The sequence below is a fragment of the Onychomys torridus genome, chromosome 6 (assembly GCF_903995425.1).
Source record: "Onychomys torridus chromosome 6, mOncTor1.1, whole genome shotgun sequence".
Lineage (NCBI taxonomy): Eukaryota > Metazoa > Chordata > Mammalia > Rodentia > Cricetidae > Onychomys > Onychomys torridus.
Window position 1 is genome coordinate 99,040,949 of NC_050448.1, and position 15,620 is coordinate 99,056,568.

Here is a 15,620-nt window from a genome sequence, read left to right on the forward strand (position 1 = left end):
CATCAAGAAGACAAACAACCCAATTAAAAACTGGAGCATGCATCTAAATAGTTCTTAGAAGATGAAATACAAATGGTTTACATTTTTTAAAATTTCCTTTCACTGTTGTTGTTTTGAGACAGGGTTCTCCCATTAGGTAGCTCTGGCTCTCCTGGAACACATAGACCAGGCTGGCCTCGAACTCACATTGCGATAAGATGAAATCTCAAAGTAGTTTGAACTTGTATTTCCTTGATAGCTAAATACCTCAAACAATTAAAAAAAAAAAAACTAGCTGTTTGTGGTGGTTCAAGTCATTAATTCCAGCACTTGTGAGCCAAAATGCCCAAGATCAAAGATAAAAAAATCAAAGATCAAAGAAACTACAGCAGATGCTGGTGCTGGATGTGCAGAAAGGGAACACTTACTTATTCATTGCTGGAGGGAGTGTAAATGAGTACAACCACTATGGAAATTGCTATAGATCTAGAGGTTCCTCAAAAAGCTGAAACCAGCTCTACCACATGATTCAGCTCTACCACTCTTGGACATATATCCAAAGGATTTTATTACACTAGTCCATGTATGTCAGTAAATGTAAAGTGAGTGCCCTGTAAACAGTAGAGAAATTTTGGATTTTGTCTTCATTTAGTTACCCTGTGTATTTTCATTGGGAACTTTAATTAATTTACGTTTAATATGATTTAATATTACTTACTGCCCATTCAGGAACCATTGCCGCCATTATTACATATTCTAACCTGTCCTGGTAGTTATTTGACTCTTTGTCTTTCCCCACTGACTTCCTCTGGATTTCTAACATTTACTGTGATATACTGCGATTCATTCTCATTTTCTAATTTTGTACCTTGTGTAAGTATGTTTTTGTGATTACCAAGACACTAAAATCTAATTGTCAGCAAGTATAAGCTGACACTCTCAGCTCATAATAATTTTACCTTGGACTTCAGTAAAACTGACTTTGCTCATTCATTTCTCATTGCTACCACAGGACACATCTTTTTACGTTGTGCCATTTAAACAGGATTCTCTAGCTACATAGATATTTTACTTTCATTTTCTAACTTCTACATCATGACTAAGTGATGCACATCCTGCCATCCCCAGGTCACAGTGCTCTCTGTGAGTTCTCATTGGTAAGTGATGCGCTTTCTTATTGCTGACCAGCTCAACTGGAAGAACTCCCTTTACACTGTGAGGCAAATAAGGCTTATTTCACTTATTTGGGAATGTCTTTATTTATTGTTTATTTCTGATATTTTGAAGTATCCTTCACTTTTGAAGGGCAGCTTTGCTGGATGTGGTTTTCTTGCTTGCTAGGCTTTTTTTTTTTTTTTCCTTCACTCAGCTCTTTGAACAGACCATTCCCCCACCTCCACCCCCAACACACACACTTTTGCCCTTGAAGGTTTCTTTGGAGAAATATGCTGGTAGCTTTAGGAAGGCTCTTTTTAATGTGGGGATTGTTTTTTCTTTTGCTACTTTCAAAATCCTTCTTCATTTCTGACATTTTGATCCTAACATACGTTGTTATGAAACTCAGTTCTTGGTGGAGTTTGTAGTCTTCTTGTGTCTTGGTATCTATTCCTTTTTCAGATTTGGGAAGTTTTAGTCATCATTTCTTCAAATGAGTTTTCTTTCCTCCCTCTCTCTTCCATTATCCATTAACTGTTTGATGTCTTGCCCTTAGGCCGTCTTTACTTAATTACCACATTTTTCTTTCTGACGGAATATTCCACATTGATTATGGTATTGCCTTCTGTGGTTTCAGTGATTTGGAGCAGCAGTGGTCTGCAAATATTAAGTGGAAAATTCCAGAAGCAAACAATCCCTAAGTTGTAGAGTAAGCAGCATAGGGGCCTCTCCTGCTCCATTCTGTCTATGTGTCTTCATCAGGGCATCTATCTATGTTATCTATCCATCTGTTCCATAAGTAGCTGGGTAATCCATCACAGCATTTGCTGCATTTTAAGAGCTGTGTTCAATAACCTTTATTTTACCTAATAATGAACTCACAGCACCAGATAATGATGCCAATAATTCTGTTTCGTTAATGAGAAGCCATAGGTACTCACTTTAAGCAAAAAGAGAAAGCTCTCAATTAGGAAGGAAAGAAAATCATGCATTAAAATTGATAAGACATAAAAGCTCCAATCTTACATCTACAATATTCTGAGGAAGAAAAAAATAAATTCATGCTGTTTTTGGTGTTGTACTTTAAACTTCACAATTTTTAAGTTCTGTGCAGGATAGATTATTAATAAAGAAGAAAAAGGCATTGGGTTTGTATATTATGGATAGGAAAAGGACAGAATTCACAGGTAACTGTGGGAGCTTTAGTGACTCCATCTTCGTCTGATGGGTCAAAAGTGCATACTTGTTTTGCTCAGCTTTGCTGAAATAGGACAAACAGGGTGCTTTGTCAAGAAAACCTTGAGAACCAGGAGGTGGTTTGACTGTTCCTTGAACCCCAGGTACTTTCAGATAAAGAAGTCTGTAACACTGTAGTATTCTTGGCTGATGCTCCTTTGTCTATTTCTGAGCTGTATATAAGCACTAGGCAGAATAAACTCCAGGCTGCAGTATTCACTGACAGCCCTTCTGTATGCAACTCTTTATCTTGTCTCTTTCTTCTAACCCTCGCACCCTGCTTCAGGTACTGTTTGACAGGTTGATTGGTCCCGACAGGTAACATGTAAAATCTCCAGTTTTAGGCTTGCAAAGGAGTTTTGGGATGTGTCTCCATGGACAAGAGGTAACAGGATGCCGTAATTTCAAATAGCATAAGCCAGTTATCTAGTCTTCCATCTGCTTGATCTTGTAGGCTGTTAAACTGCAGTGAGTTATTCAGTTTAGTTTTTGCATTCTTTAGCTCCAATATTTTTATTTGGTTCTTTAAAAAATAATTTTCAACTTTTTGTGACTTTGATACTGTTTAAGGCCCTTTGATCTTGAGTTTGGTCAATATCTCTATGATAGTTATTGTACATTTTCTTCTACAGACATTTTTAGGGTATTTTTCTGGAAGTTTATTCTGATCTACTGATTTGGCCCTGCTTTCTTGTTTCTTCAAGCACATTATTACTGTGTGTTAAGATGCACATTTTTTTTTAAAATAAAAATAGCTCCCTGTATCTTGAATATCAGCTGGGCTATATATTTGAAAGACCTCGCAAACTTTTGCGTGGATATTTCTCCCTCTTCCTCCTCTTTTAGCTTGTTTCGTTTTATGTTTACATGTTTGTGAATGTACATAGATGTGGAGGCCTTCTCAATTACTCTCTACTTTGGCTGTTTAGAGACAGGTCTCTCACTGAAACTAGAGCTTACTGACTGCTAGACAAGTAGGTCAGTATCGTAGTTAGAGCTTCTATTGCTGTGATGAAACACCATGACCAAAAGTAAGTTGGGGAGGAAAGGGTTTATTTGGCTTACACTTTCATACCACTGTTCATCACTGGAGGAAGTCAGGACAGGAACTCAAACAGTCAGGAACCTGGAGGCAGGAGCGGACAAATGGAGGGGTGCTGCTTACTGGCTTGCTCCTTGTGGGTTGCTTTGCCCACTTTCTTATAGAACCCAGGACCACCAGCCCAGGGATGGCACCACCCATCATGGGATGGGCCCTCCCTGAATTGCTAATTGAGAAAATTCCCAACAGACTTGCCTACAGCTGAATCTTATGGAGGAATTTTCTCAGTCAAGGATCCCTTCTCTGATCATTCTAGCTTGTGTTAACTTGACATAAAACTATCCAGGATAGTCAGTGAGATCCAGAGAGCCTCCTGTTTCTGCTCCACAAGCATTATGGTTATGAGCACATATCCCTATATCTCAATTTTTATGTAGTTACTGGAGATATGAACTTAAATCCTCATGCTTGTAAGGCAGATACTTTACTGACTGAGCCTCCACCCAGGCCAGATATCTTAAAACAAAACAAAACAAAACAAACAAACAAACAAACAAAAAACAAACAAAACCACTGAGAACTCTTTCTTTCTTCTCTGTCTTTGTGTGTGTGTGTGTGTGTGTGTAGAATTGAACACAATCCCTATTTTAAGTGCACAGTAGTTTGTGTAACTGTAACAAAGATGATTTAACTACTCTCTAATAGATGTATATTCAAGGTATTTCCAATATATTTTTGATGGTTATTATATATCTCAGTTATATGTGAATAGACCCTGTAATATTTCTTTCTGTGAAATATGAATTCCAAAATCAAAACTACTATACCAAAAGTTTTTTTTTACAGTGTTTGTTGTGTCTGTATCTTTCACCATGTTCCACAGCCATTGGGATGCATGTGGGCCAGCTTTCCCTGCCACTGGGACACAAATAAGCCAGCCTTTATAGTCACTGGGACATATGTGGGCCAGCTTTCCCAGCCACTGGGGCACAGGTGGGCCAGCTTTCCAAGCCTTGCTAACAGAATTGTTTGCCATTATTTTATTTTTAATCTATAGAGAAAAGAAATTGTATTTCAAAATAACTTAATTTTGTGTTATATTATTTTGAGCTGAACTTAACATCTTTTCATAAATTTGAAGGTTTTCCCAAAGGTCTCCTTACATGCTCTCTTGGGAGAGAATAAAAGTCTAATAATGCACACTTTCCTGAGTTAATGCAAATTCTATGGTTAGGTTTTTAAAATAGATTTTAACTTAAAACAAAACATTTGCTGCTGGGAGAAGATAATGAATTACCATACCATGTACCAAAATTTTCTGATGTTTTGTGAATATAAAACTGAACTGAGCACGACTTTTTACATCAAGAAGCTCACAACCTATGAGAAAATAAAGAAGATTAGCTACAGCATCACAGAGAAGTCGAGTTTAAGCCACCATTTCATGAGATAATAGAGGAGAAATATAAACAAAACTGGAGTGTGAGGGAACTCTAAAGAAAGGTGATTCATGAGCTCAGATTTCACTAAAGCATCCAGACTTGAAGCTATCATTAGTTCATGAAGTCACAAAACAGCACACTGTGTTCAGAGAGTTAAAAGGCATGCACGGAAGATTGTCTTTTAAAAAGAGTCTAGAAAACTGGGAAGATACCTAATGTGACTTTGGAGAAGACACCTAACATGACTTTTCCACCCGAGTGAAAAATGTTTCTGTTTGTGCTGAAGGTTATGAGACACTTTCAATGATTAACTAAGACATGACAATATTCATTTCTTTGATGAATAAATACCTGAACTTGTTCTGAAGATAAGATTCCCAGAAAGGGTGCTGTGGGCTTTTGGTATTATAGACATTGCCTACCAACCAGCTGCTGATTTATGTGGAAATTGCTGCCATCAATTCCAATAGCAACCTGTTTTGCCAAGTGTAGCAGCCCATTTCACCATTCACAGACTCTTGGGTGGTGCACAATAACATTTTTGTTCTCTCCAGGGTTTCTAATGTACTCATGCCAAAGAACACCACCTCCTGTCTCAATGTCCCTCTTGGTCTATCTCATGTTCCCTCTCTCACGGTCCTGTCTCATGTTCCTTCTTAGTTGTTTTAGTGTGTTTAAGTGCAAATATACAGGGATGTATCCTTCAACTGAACAAATCTGAGAGACAGATTGTCCAATGAAGTGCAATGAATTCCCTTTCTTTAACCTATTTACCCACATTTTCTTAAATTTCTTTTCTTTCTTCCCCTGCCTCTGCCCGCCAGCCTCTGCCTCACAGGTGCTAGGATTAAAGGTACACGCCACCACTACCTGGTATAGAGTTTTTAATACTACCTAGCCTAATGACTACTGCTTTTCTTAAGTGTGGAAGCTGAAGAGTGGATTATGCTTCCTTTGGTTTTCTTAATTTCACAGTGGCAATTGATTATTGATTGATTAAATAGCACAGTCAGTAGTGAAGACATTAATGACAGCAAAACCAGAATGTCTCTGGTGGACAGGGAATGTGTGAAATAGGAAGTTTTGGCTTTTACCAGCATAAGTATCTTATCAATTTATAATTAATGTCAATCAGATTTATTATTCAAAGAAGTAACAACATAGTTGTTTGTTTATAGTTCCTACAAAGCCCACAAGGCATCTTCCGACAGTCATCACTTGTAACAGACTTTTCTAAAGCACTGAAAAAAAAAGTCAATGAAGAGATAGACTGAAATTTCCAGGCATTTATACACTTCCCCATTGCCAGGAACCTGAAGCACATTAAGAACCACTGTATAGTATAAGGCCATTTCAGCCACATGTAGAAGCAGCATGCAACCCTGGGAGATGCACTGAACTGGCATCAGGAAGCACGATATTCTCATCAGAATACTAACAGAGTGACCTTGAGCATCGCAGGTCATCTCACTGGGATTCCACCTAGAATCAAAAAGTTGAATTCAACATCCTCCTGGCCTTTCCATGCTTATGGGTTTGTGTCATGTGGCACACCACTTCATCATCACTTGTGGGAACCTGTTAAAATACTTGTGCCAACTGAACTTCCCTCTGAATCTTACATTTCATTTACTTGCAAGCAAAGAAGCTGCCAGATGTAGTTTTATGAAATCAATGCTTGATAGGATTCACATTTGGCTATGCCACAAGTCATGTCCCCAAACAGCTTTTCACAAATTCAGCCAACCATTTACAAAGCATCTAGTGAACTCTTACTGAATGCAAAGCACAGATCTAGACATCATGGAAAGTACAGAGGTGAATGATGCACAGATTTTTCTTACGTAGTGGAAAAGATGTGCATGTAGATAACCATGCTATGGGGTAAGTGGTAAACATAAGTACAAGCCTTACAGACAGACAACAGGAACCTAGTAAACATTAATTTTACTCTTATGTACTAATACCACCAAAATAACTGAAAATTTTATCTTTCAATACTAGAGAATTCTTTGTTATTTTTAGTGTAGCATTTAGTGTGTGTGTGTGTGTGTGTGTGTGTGTGTGTGTGTGTGTGTGTGTGTGTTTTCCTAGTCTGCTTGAGTATAACAATGACCTCAGTTATGCACGGGATAAATATCTGAGTCTTAAAACTCCCTTGGAAGTGCTAATTCATTGTCTGAATTTTTTTTTTTGTTTTGTTTTTCAAGACAGGGTTTCTCTGTGTAGCTTTGCGCCTTTCCTGGAACTTGCTTTGGAGACCAGGCTGGCCTCGAACTCACAGAAATCCGCCTGCCTCTGCCTCCCAAGTGCTGGGATTAAAGGCGTGTGCCACCGCCGCCTGGCTTGAGATTTTTATCCAAGGGTCTTGGTTAGCACTCACTACTGGAGAGTTCAGCAGTCAGTTCTCATTGTCTAAGGCAGCTGTGATGGTTTATTTGTTCCCTTTTCTATAACAGAGTGTTTTGTAGGACCAGATGACAAGGGAAAGTGTAACACTTCTCATCAGGAAAAAAAGTAGTTTCCTTTCAGTTGAATTTTATACACTCACATGCAAAGTATAGTTTTCAGTATTTAATATGACTTTATACAGACTATTGTCATACAAAATTTATTGTTTTAATTGTAATCGACTCACATATTACTCCCAATTTAAGATACCCACATCTATGTTTATGTTTCTTCGATTTTACTTTGGAATTTGGGAAGAAGGGTAGTGAGGACATGAGGAAAGAGTGAGTATATCAAGTTGAGAGAGACAAAGAATGGATAATGGGCATAAAGATGGCAGCCATTGGTGCTATGGGATGGAGATACAGAAAGGCACACACTATGTGTATGCTGTCGAGAACTTCCCCCAGATGCCAAGCAAGTGTGGTGAAAGTGTGAGTCCTCTGGCAAGCCACAGCCTTTTGGATAAATAAGCAAAGCAAGCACTGATTTTATTCTCAATCAGAGAAGTAGTTATGATCCCATACCTACTGTGTATTTGCTAAACATAAAAAGACTCAGAACATCTGATGACTCCAAATCCAAAAAGCGAAGCAGGCAGGCGGCATCATTGCTGACTGAACTGCCCTAGCAACATGGAGATTCAGTTCTTCCTAGTTAGAGCAACTCCATTTCTCATACCTAGGGGTGTGAGTTAGGACAAATGGGACTGGAAACCTAAAATGTGTGGTTCCCTTACTAGCTCATTTCATATAAACATAAATGTCATAAATTATATTGGGATTTATTTATTGAGGACAAATATTATCATTATCAATCAATACTTTTCGTCACTTTAATAAATTTTAATTTTTAAATATGCACGAGTGTTTTGCCTACATGTATTTCTGTGTATCATGTTTGCATGCCTGGTGCCCGTGGAGGCCAAAAGAGGGCACCAGATCTCTTGGGGCTGGAGTCACAGCCTATTGTGAACCACCATGTGGGTGTTGGGAGTCAAACTCAGGTCCTCTGGAAGAGTAGCCAGTGCTCTTAACCACTGGGTCATCTCTCCAGATCCTATAAATTTTAATTTTCATAACTCATTTCTATATATTTTATAGAGATGTATTAAGGTAACTAGGAATTTCCTCATTGTTTAAAATTATCTATCATCTATCTATCTATCTATCTATCTATCTATCTATCTATCTATCTATCATTATATATAGCATATGACAGATTTGTTGAATTGTAACTTGATCATGAATATCAGTATCTGAGAGCACTGAAATTTGTGTTTGTGAGTATGCAGTAAACGACTCTGGGATATTCTTGCACATGAGCGCTCATGTGTTTTTATGTGTATCACATGTGAACATGAGTGTTTGGGCCATAGATTGATGCTTGGTGTCTTCCTTCATTGACTTCTACCTTAGTTTTTGAGAGCTCACTAATTTGGCTAGACTAGCTGGCCTGAGATCTTTCTGTCTCTACCTACCCAGTGCTGGAATTCTGGGTGCCTGCCTGTGCAGCTGGCTTTTTATGTGGGTGCTGGGAATGGAACTCAGGTCTTCATGTTTGCATGTTAAGCACTTTTCCAGCTGAGTCATCTTGGATTCTGAGGTATTTTTTCATCTGTCTCCAATGGTATAACATAATGTAACCTCATTTCTTTTACCATTGTCATGGAGCAAACATAAATACTTCAGTGTCTGCTCTTCAGCCTAAGACCTCATTCATCTCCACATGTAGAGAGAGTAGTCAGATTAGTTATGCCAATGAAATCATAAATAAAGAGGTTGGCATCTATTAGTTTAAGGCAGATTATTAATATGGGGGAACTGTGTAAAGAACCATGTATAATTTGAGGGTCCCTTCTATGGAGGAGTTGCATTGTGTTGCTCAGTCTTTAACAACTTAACACAAACTAGAGTCACCTAGGAAGAGGTAACCTCAATTGAAGAATTGCCTCTATCATATTGGCCCATGGGCTTGTCTATGTGGCTTTTTTCTTGATTGTTAATTCATATATGAGGACCCAATTTGGATGGTACCATCCTTAGGGCAGTAGCTGAGTATGCCAGGGGATGCAAGCCAGTAAACAACATTTCTCCATGGTTATGTTTCAGTTTCTACATCCAGGTTCTTGCCTTGAGTTCCTGCCCTGGCTGTCCCTCAATGATGGACCAGAACCTGTAAGTACCAACAAACCCTTTCAACCCAAGCTGCTTTTAGTCAGTGTGTTTATCACAGCAATAAAAGCAAACCATGGCAGAAATTGATACCAGATAGTAGGATCTTGCTGTGATAGACCAGGCTATGTGACTTGTATGCTTTAGCATAGTTTATGGCAGGAAGGTGGAGATTTCTAGAGGTTTGGGCTAGAAATGCCAATGAGTACTCAGTGGAGACTCCAGCATACTAGAGATGACAGTAACATGGATAATGATCAAGAACAGTGATGGCTGTGTAGTAGAGTTAGAGTGAGGCTACTCGATATGTTGTATGTGCTGTGAATGGCAGAGCTGGAGGGATGGGGCTATGGAAGCCCTTTGGATCTTATGGAGCTTACAGTCTACAATGTGGGTACCAGATGTTGGGCACTGAGATAGTTTTGCTGTTGTATTTTGGTTTTGCTTAGGTGAGATTGTTTATATGATCTGGCTTTTTCCTTTTTGAATAAGAAATATTTAATTTATTTTAGATTTTACAGGATCCACCAGGTGTGAGACTTTGGGTATTTTAAACTTTTAGAGTGTTAAAGATTTTAAAGACAGTGATAAATTAAAAAAAATAACTGTGTTTTATATTGTGATAGTAATATTATGAAATCTTAGGTTAAAATAAGAGAGAAAAGGTTGTGGCTTGATAGTCATTTATTTGTATGGCTAATATTTTATCACAGCAACAGAAAGCAAGTTAGGACATAAAGGTGTAGCTCTGTGTGTGTGTGTGTGTGTGTGTGTGTGTGTGTGTGTGTGTGTAGAGATGACCCAGCAATAAAGAACACTTTTTGCTCTTTCAGAAGGCCATGATTGGTTCCCAGCACCCACATAGTTGCTTACAACTATCTATGACTCCAGTTCCCAGGGTATCTGATGCCCTCTTAGGGTTTCCACAGGCACTAGGCATGCACACAGTGCACAAACATATATGCAAGTAAAGCAATAGAAATTAACTTAACAAGAGCTCAGCTAGAGAGTCCCTTCTATGGGGGAAATGTGTAAAGCAACATGCAATTTGAAGGTGCCTCCATGGAGGAACTGTGTAAAGAAACATAGAGAAATAGAGGGCCCCTTCTTGGGCCTGCTTGGGTAATAGTCACCAACATAAGACAGATGTTCATACAACTATTTTGCAGTTTGCTACCCCAGTGACAATAAGTCCTACCATCAACATATTCCTTCTATAACAGAACCTACACAGAACCTGGATTTGAACCCTAGTCATTGGAACATCTACACTCATGTCAGAGGTTCCTGGCTCATGACACTGGAAAGCACTGAAAGACAGCCAAGGTTTTCTTTCCTCTCTTGTGCTAGTTCGTCACTGTACTTTGCTAATTGTGTTATATTCACTTGACTGACACTTCTTTTTAGCCATGCAAAATACTTTGGTAGCTGTGTAACAGAAAGTTAATCAATTTAAGGTGTTTTATCCTTGCTGTTTTCTTTTCAAGTTTAACTCTGAAACACATGTAATTGTAGCCACCTTTCACCCAACACTGATGTTCTGGTACTTTCAAGTGTTGATATAAGGAGTAATATTTTAAAAGGCCTTTAACCACAGCCCTGACTGAATTTTCCCTTTCCACCAAGTGTATCTAAATGTGCTTAAGTTCCGTGTTTCCAATACTTATCTACCTTTTCCTAGGAAACAACATCTCTTAGTATTTTCAGAAAATGTTACCTTTAATTAAGGCCTGTGTTATTATGTGATCACCCAGTGGGCCATCTTTGAAATCCACTATGATTAAAATTTCCATCGTTCTTACAGCTAACACATCCTATGGTCTGATGAGGAGTTTTTCGTTCTCATTCTGATTAAAACATGCTAATGTCATGGATGCTTCACTGAAGCTGGGGGTTTGGAAGCGTGAGCATGGCTGTCTTGGACCATTTAATTTTGGTATGAGAATTCTTGGAAGCATGCTGCATTCCTCCCTTTGGTCATCCAGGCAGACATCACTAAGGATAGCACACACCCTCATGGTGAGAGTCTAATGTTGACTTCAGAAGCGCCTGTCTCCACTATGGAAAGAGAGTTTCTACTCTGGATTGGCCTTGTATACCAGATGAATCATCTCAGACCATTGTCTATCTCATGGTATATGTCAAAAGCTCCTAGTTAATTTGAGCCTATTTTTTGTTTACTGAAAATAATTACCTTTGGAAAGTTTTCCAATCTAGAAAGAAAAATTTGTATGTTAGCCTAAATTGGTACCAAGGTCTATATAATCTCATTGTTAATATTTTTAGTTTAAAAATTTATTTGTTTTTTATTTTTCAAAAACATCACTTATCAGATAATAGACAAAAATTAATATAAATTCATAATATGTTAGTGACTGATTTTTAAATTTCTTCTGTGTTGAGTGGAGATCATATGGTTTATAAAGTTCAGAGATAATAATATCAGGAGGTTTTCAAATATTAAATCACCAATGGCCAGACAGTCACACAGACTGCATTGCTCCATCAGAATCTTGCAGGGTCTGAGAACCATTGATGATATTGTTAGCGTTTCACAGGTATTTAACTGAGTCTTAGGTTTATAAGCACACACTGGCAAACTTCCTTTACCTTGCACATTATTGGTTAAGTTGAGCAAAAAAAAAAAAAAAAAAAAAGAAATCCATACAGAGTAACCCAAAATATAGGTAATCTAGAAGAGGGGGTTATTTGTGGAGCATAAATCAGAAATATCTGCTTGGGGAGGGTTCAGAAGTTTGATAACCTTCCTAAAGGCTGAAAGTCACAAAGGATCCTGAGGCATGGACTCATGCAGCTGCTACCAAAGACTGAGCTACCTTTTCATCTATCTCATTTTCTAGCTTCTAAAATATAGATTTGCTTTTGAATAGAGTAGATGATGAAGAATACTTACAATTTTATTTATAGGGCCTGTAAAATTAAAGTCAAGCTAAGACTCAAATTTCATTGTTTATTTCTAGCTTATCCAACTTTGACCCCGTTTTTCTGTTCTCTTCCATGGGAGAAAACCACTAACAGCCTTTTCCTTCTGCAGCTCACTTCAATAGCTTTCCCGTCACCACACGACTTTATGACTCGCAACTCCAGGAAAATTAATTTGCCAGTGGCTCACTGCATTGCTGATACTCTCGTCTAAAGATACGAAGGAGAAAGAGCATCCCACCATTAATCCGAGATGCTCTGTAACCCAGAAGGGCAGACCTGAGCATGGATGGGGAATGACAGAGGCAGTTATCTAACTCTTTTCTTTGTACTGACAAAATCTGTGCTTTCTTGCATCAGAGAGTGGAAATCAGATGAGAGAGTAGGACAGAGAAGAGAAAGGGAGAGAGAGAAAAGAGGAGAAATAGAGAAAGGGGAAGAGAGAACAGAGAGAGAAGGGACGGGCCGGAGGACAAAGAGGAGACAGGGGTGAGAGAAGGAAGAGAGGAGGAGGAGAGAAGAGAGGAGGAGGAGGAGGAGGTGGAGGAGGAGGAGGAGGAGGAGGAGGAGAGAAGCAAGCTTCATGCTACTTGACTGGTAACTACCCAATCCCCTACTTCTTCCTCAAGGTAATTTTTATGTGCCTTGCCGTTTTAAACATCCTTGGTTGTAAGAGCAGCTCTCAGGTACTTACTGGGTTGAGAACCACCGTGAAAAAGAGCTCCCCTCCGTGAATGCTCTTGTCCAGCTCCTTGGGACCTCCCGGATATTCTTTGTAGAAAATTGTGTGAGTGAAGAGCCCACAGGTTTGCCTTGGAAGAACCTGAAGAAAAGATGGCCACATAAGGAGAAAGCTCTCGTCTATCTTTATTGAGTCTTAACTTGTTTTTCCTCATGGGAGAGGATATAGAGGTGGTATTTATTGAGCTCTAACTGGGACCTGGAAGAACCCTCCACTGTTGGGAGTGAAAAGATCTCATAAAAGAGAAGGGACGGTCCGGTCAGGGAAGTTAAAGAAATAATTAAGACTGAGATAGACTTGGAATTATTTTAGCCATTTTTAGTCGCAAAGTTAGTGCTTTCATTACAGGGTCTAATACATTTCAGTACCTTAAGAAATAAAATCAAGTAAGACTTAAAAATACTGGAATTGTGTATAACCCTCATTGGTAAAATGTGACTAAGTCCTTCTGCCACACATTTTGAAATAAAGTCAAGTATTCACAAGGTATTTCTTAGAAAGTGGCATTTTAAACAGAGTAAACCTTTAAAAGCAACAATCCAGTTTCTACTGCTCTAGTGTGAAAAATAGTACAGCAAGGGGCCCCCACTTCCAAGTGTGAAGGCTGCCAGATCCAAAGGTAAGAGTGTATCTGTTTAGTTGTCAGCTTTAGAAAGTGTAACAAACAAAGTGAGAAATGGTCACTTAGCAGAAGGTCTTTTCATCCTTTGCTTCCAATGTCCACATCAGTGATGAGGTCCCTCCCCGCACCCTGCTAGGTCCAGAATTCTTACATGAAAGCCCAGTGATAAAAGAAGTTGTGCAAGGTTTGCTGTCTTCAGCTAAGTCACACAGTGAGACCCACAGCGGCCTGTGCTTGCTACACTTGAAGACACAGCAAACCCATGACTGTATGTGGGAAGATGAGAGGCTTTCAGCACCATGTAGTCAGGCATTCTGCTCATTGCTTTAAGGAAAAAAACCCATCATTTTTATTGTCTTAACTCAAAACATTTTGGTTCAATGACTGCTTTGTAAACACTACCTGTTGAAGACTTCCATGTTTTCAGCTTTCTATGTAGTAGTTTAAACAGCACTGAGAGGTGCTACTGTATTTCTTAGAAGTTTTCCCGGGAAATATAATTCTCAGCTCAATTAGTGCATCAAATATTTCTGAGTCAGTCAAAACTCTATATATCTTGCTTATTTTGCTAAAACATACACAATGAGAAAGCTATTTTATCTTAGATCAGTTAAAGTATTTCAGTTTAAATCCAACGCTTATTAGCTCAGGATGCCTGAAAACATCATAAACTGTCATAATGCTGTACACAAAACCACAACCAGAAAATTGCAACTGTTTCAGATATGTTTACTATCAACAACTGGACATGTAATTGCATGCTAATTAAAGCTATTTACAATCTTTACTCATAAACTTGGCAAATATTTGTTCTAGATTCTATGCGAGTTCATGTAGAAGAGAAATGTGTGTGTGTGTGTGTTCTATTCTGAGAGGATGTAAAATTTATCAAGGATATGATTAAAATAAAGTCTATGGAATTCTCAAAAATTAATAAAATTACTTTTAACAATATATCAGGGTAAGGAGGAATATCCAAAACTAAATAAGAAAATGCCTACATGTGATTAAATGCCAGGCTCCTGGTACATTTTAAAAGTGGTTCGATCCTCAGCTTAAAAAAAAAAAAAAGTGTATGACTTCAAATAAATCACTTCAGGATTTAGTTTGTTTTATCTTTCATAGAAAACCACAGCATACAAGCAGGGCTGTCCAGGAAGCTAGCCTGTCCAGGTCATTTGGTTAAGTGGATACAACTGTGAAGAAACTTGAACGTTGTCTTTTTCTTGAACTCTGTGTGTTTGAAGAGAGGCCTTTACTCTGAGCCTCAGGGCCTCAGTGGGCCCCCACGGGAGGCTAGGCAGACAGGCAGGAGTGGAGGCAGGGTGCTGCTCCGTTGTCTTGATTCGAGATATAGTGATAGCGTGATGAACACATTTTCTGAAACAGCTCTATGCCTCAGATGGAACGAGAAACTTTTCCAAGGCATTTTAATACGGACTTTCTCTCAGAGAAGGGTGGTAGTGTAACACTGTGAAGTTCAGACTTGTAAACTGTAATCTTTGTAGTGGCTGACAGATCTTGGGCAATGGTGAAATCTCAGTCAAAATGTCTTCAGGCACACCAATATAATGCCTAGAAAGGCTTCCAACAGGCAATTCTGCCAACAGTGAAGTGACCCAAGAAAGCTGGCCATTGTGTATGTAGTGGGGGGGGCGGTAAAGTCGGATTGGTGAGAGGAAGTACCCCCTGGGCCTCCCTCTGTGCACAGTGTGTAGATGGAGTGTGAGTCTTGTTGCTCACAGGCCTTTGTGTCTATCCAGAGGGTCTCATTTAACGACCAGGGCTCAGAATTCAGAAATTAGTTTTATATTCATTTCTTAAGTGTGAGGAT

At 38.8% G+C, this 15,620-nt stretch overlaps 1 protein-coding gene across 3 annotated transcripts in view; it reads right to left on the reverse strand.

Annotated features, from left to right (window-relative positions):
* LOC118585657 (bifunctional heparan sulfate N-deacetylase/N-sulfotransferase 3) overlaps positions 1–15,620 on the reverse strand; it is a 154,350-nt gene that overhangs the window by 56,891 nt on the left and 81,839 nt on the right. For all 3 annotated transcript variants that reach the window (XR_004945220.1, XM_036190456.1, XM_036190458.1), the window contains exon 6: positions 13,117–13,245. Coding sequence is in view for 2 of the 3 variants with exons in the window: in XM_036190456.1 (XP_036046349.1) it covers positions 13,117–13,245 (129 nt within the window). In the remaining variant the exon portion in view is untranslated. The remainder of the gene's footprint in view (positions 1–13,116; positions 13,246–15,620) is intronic.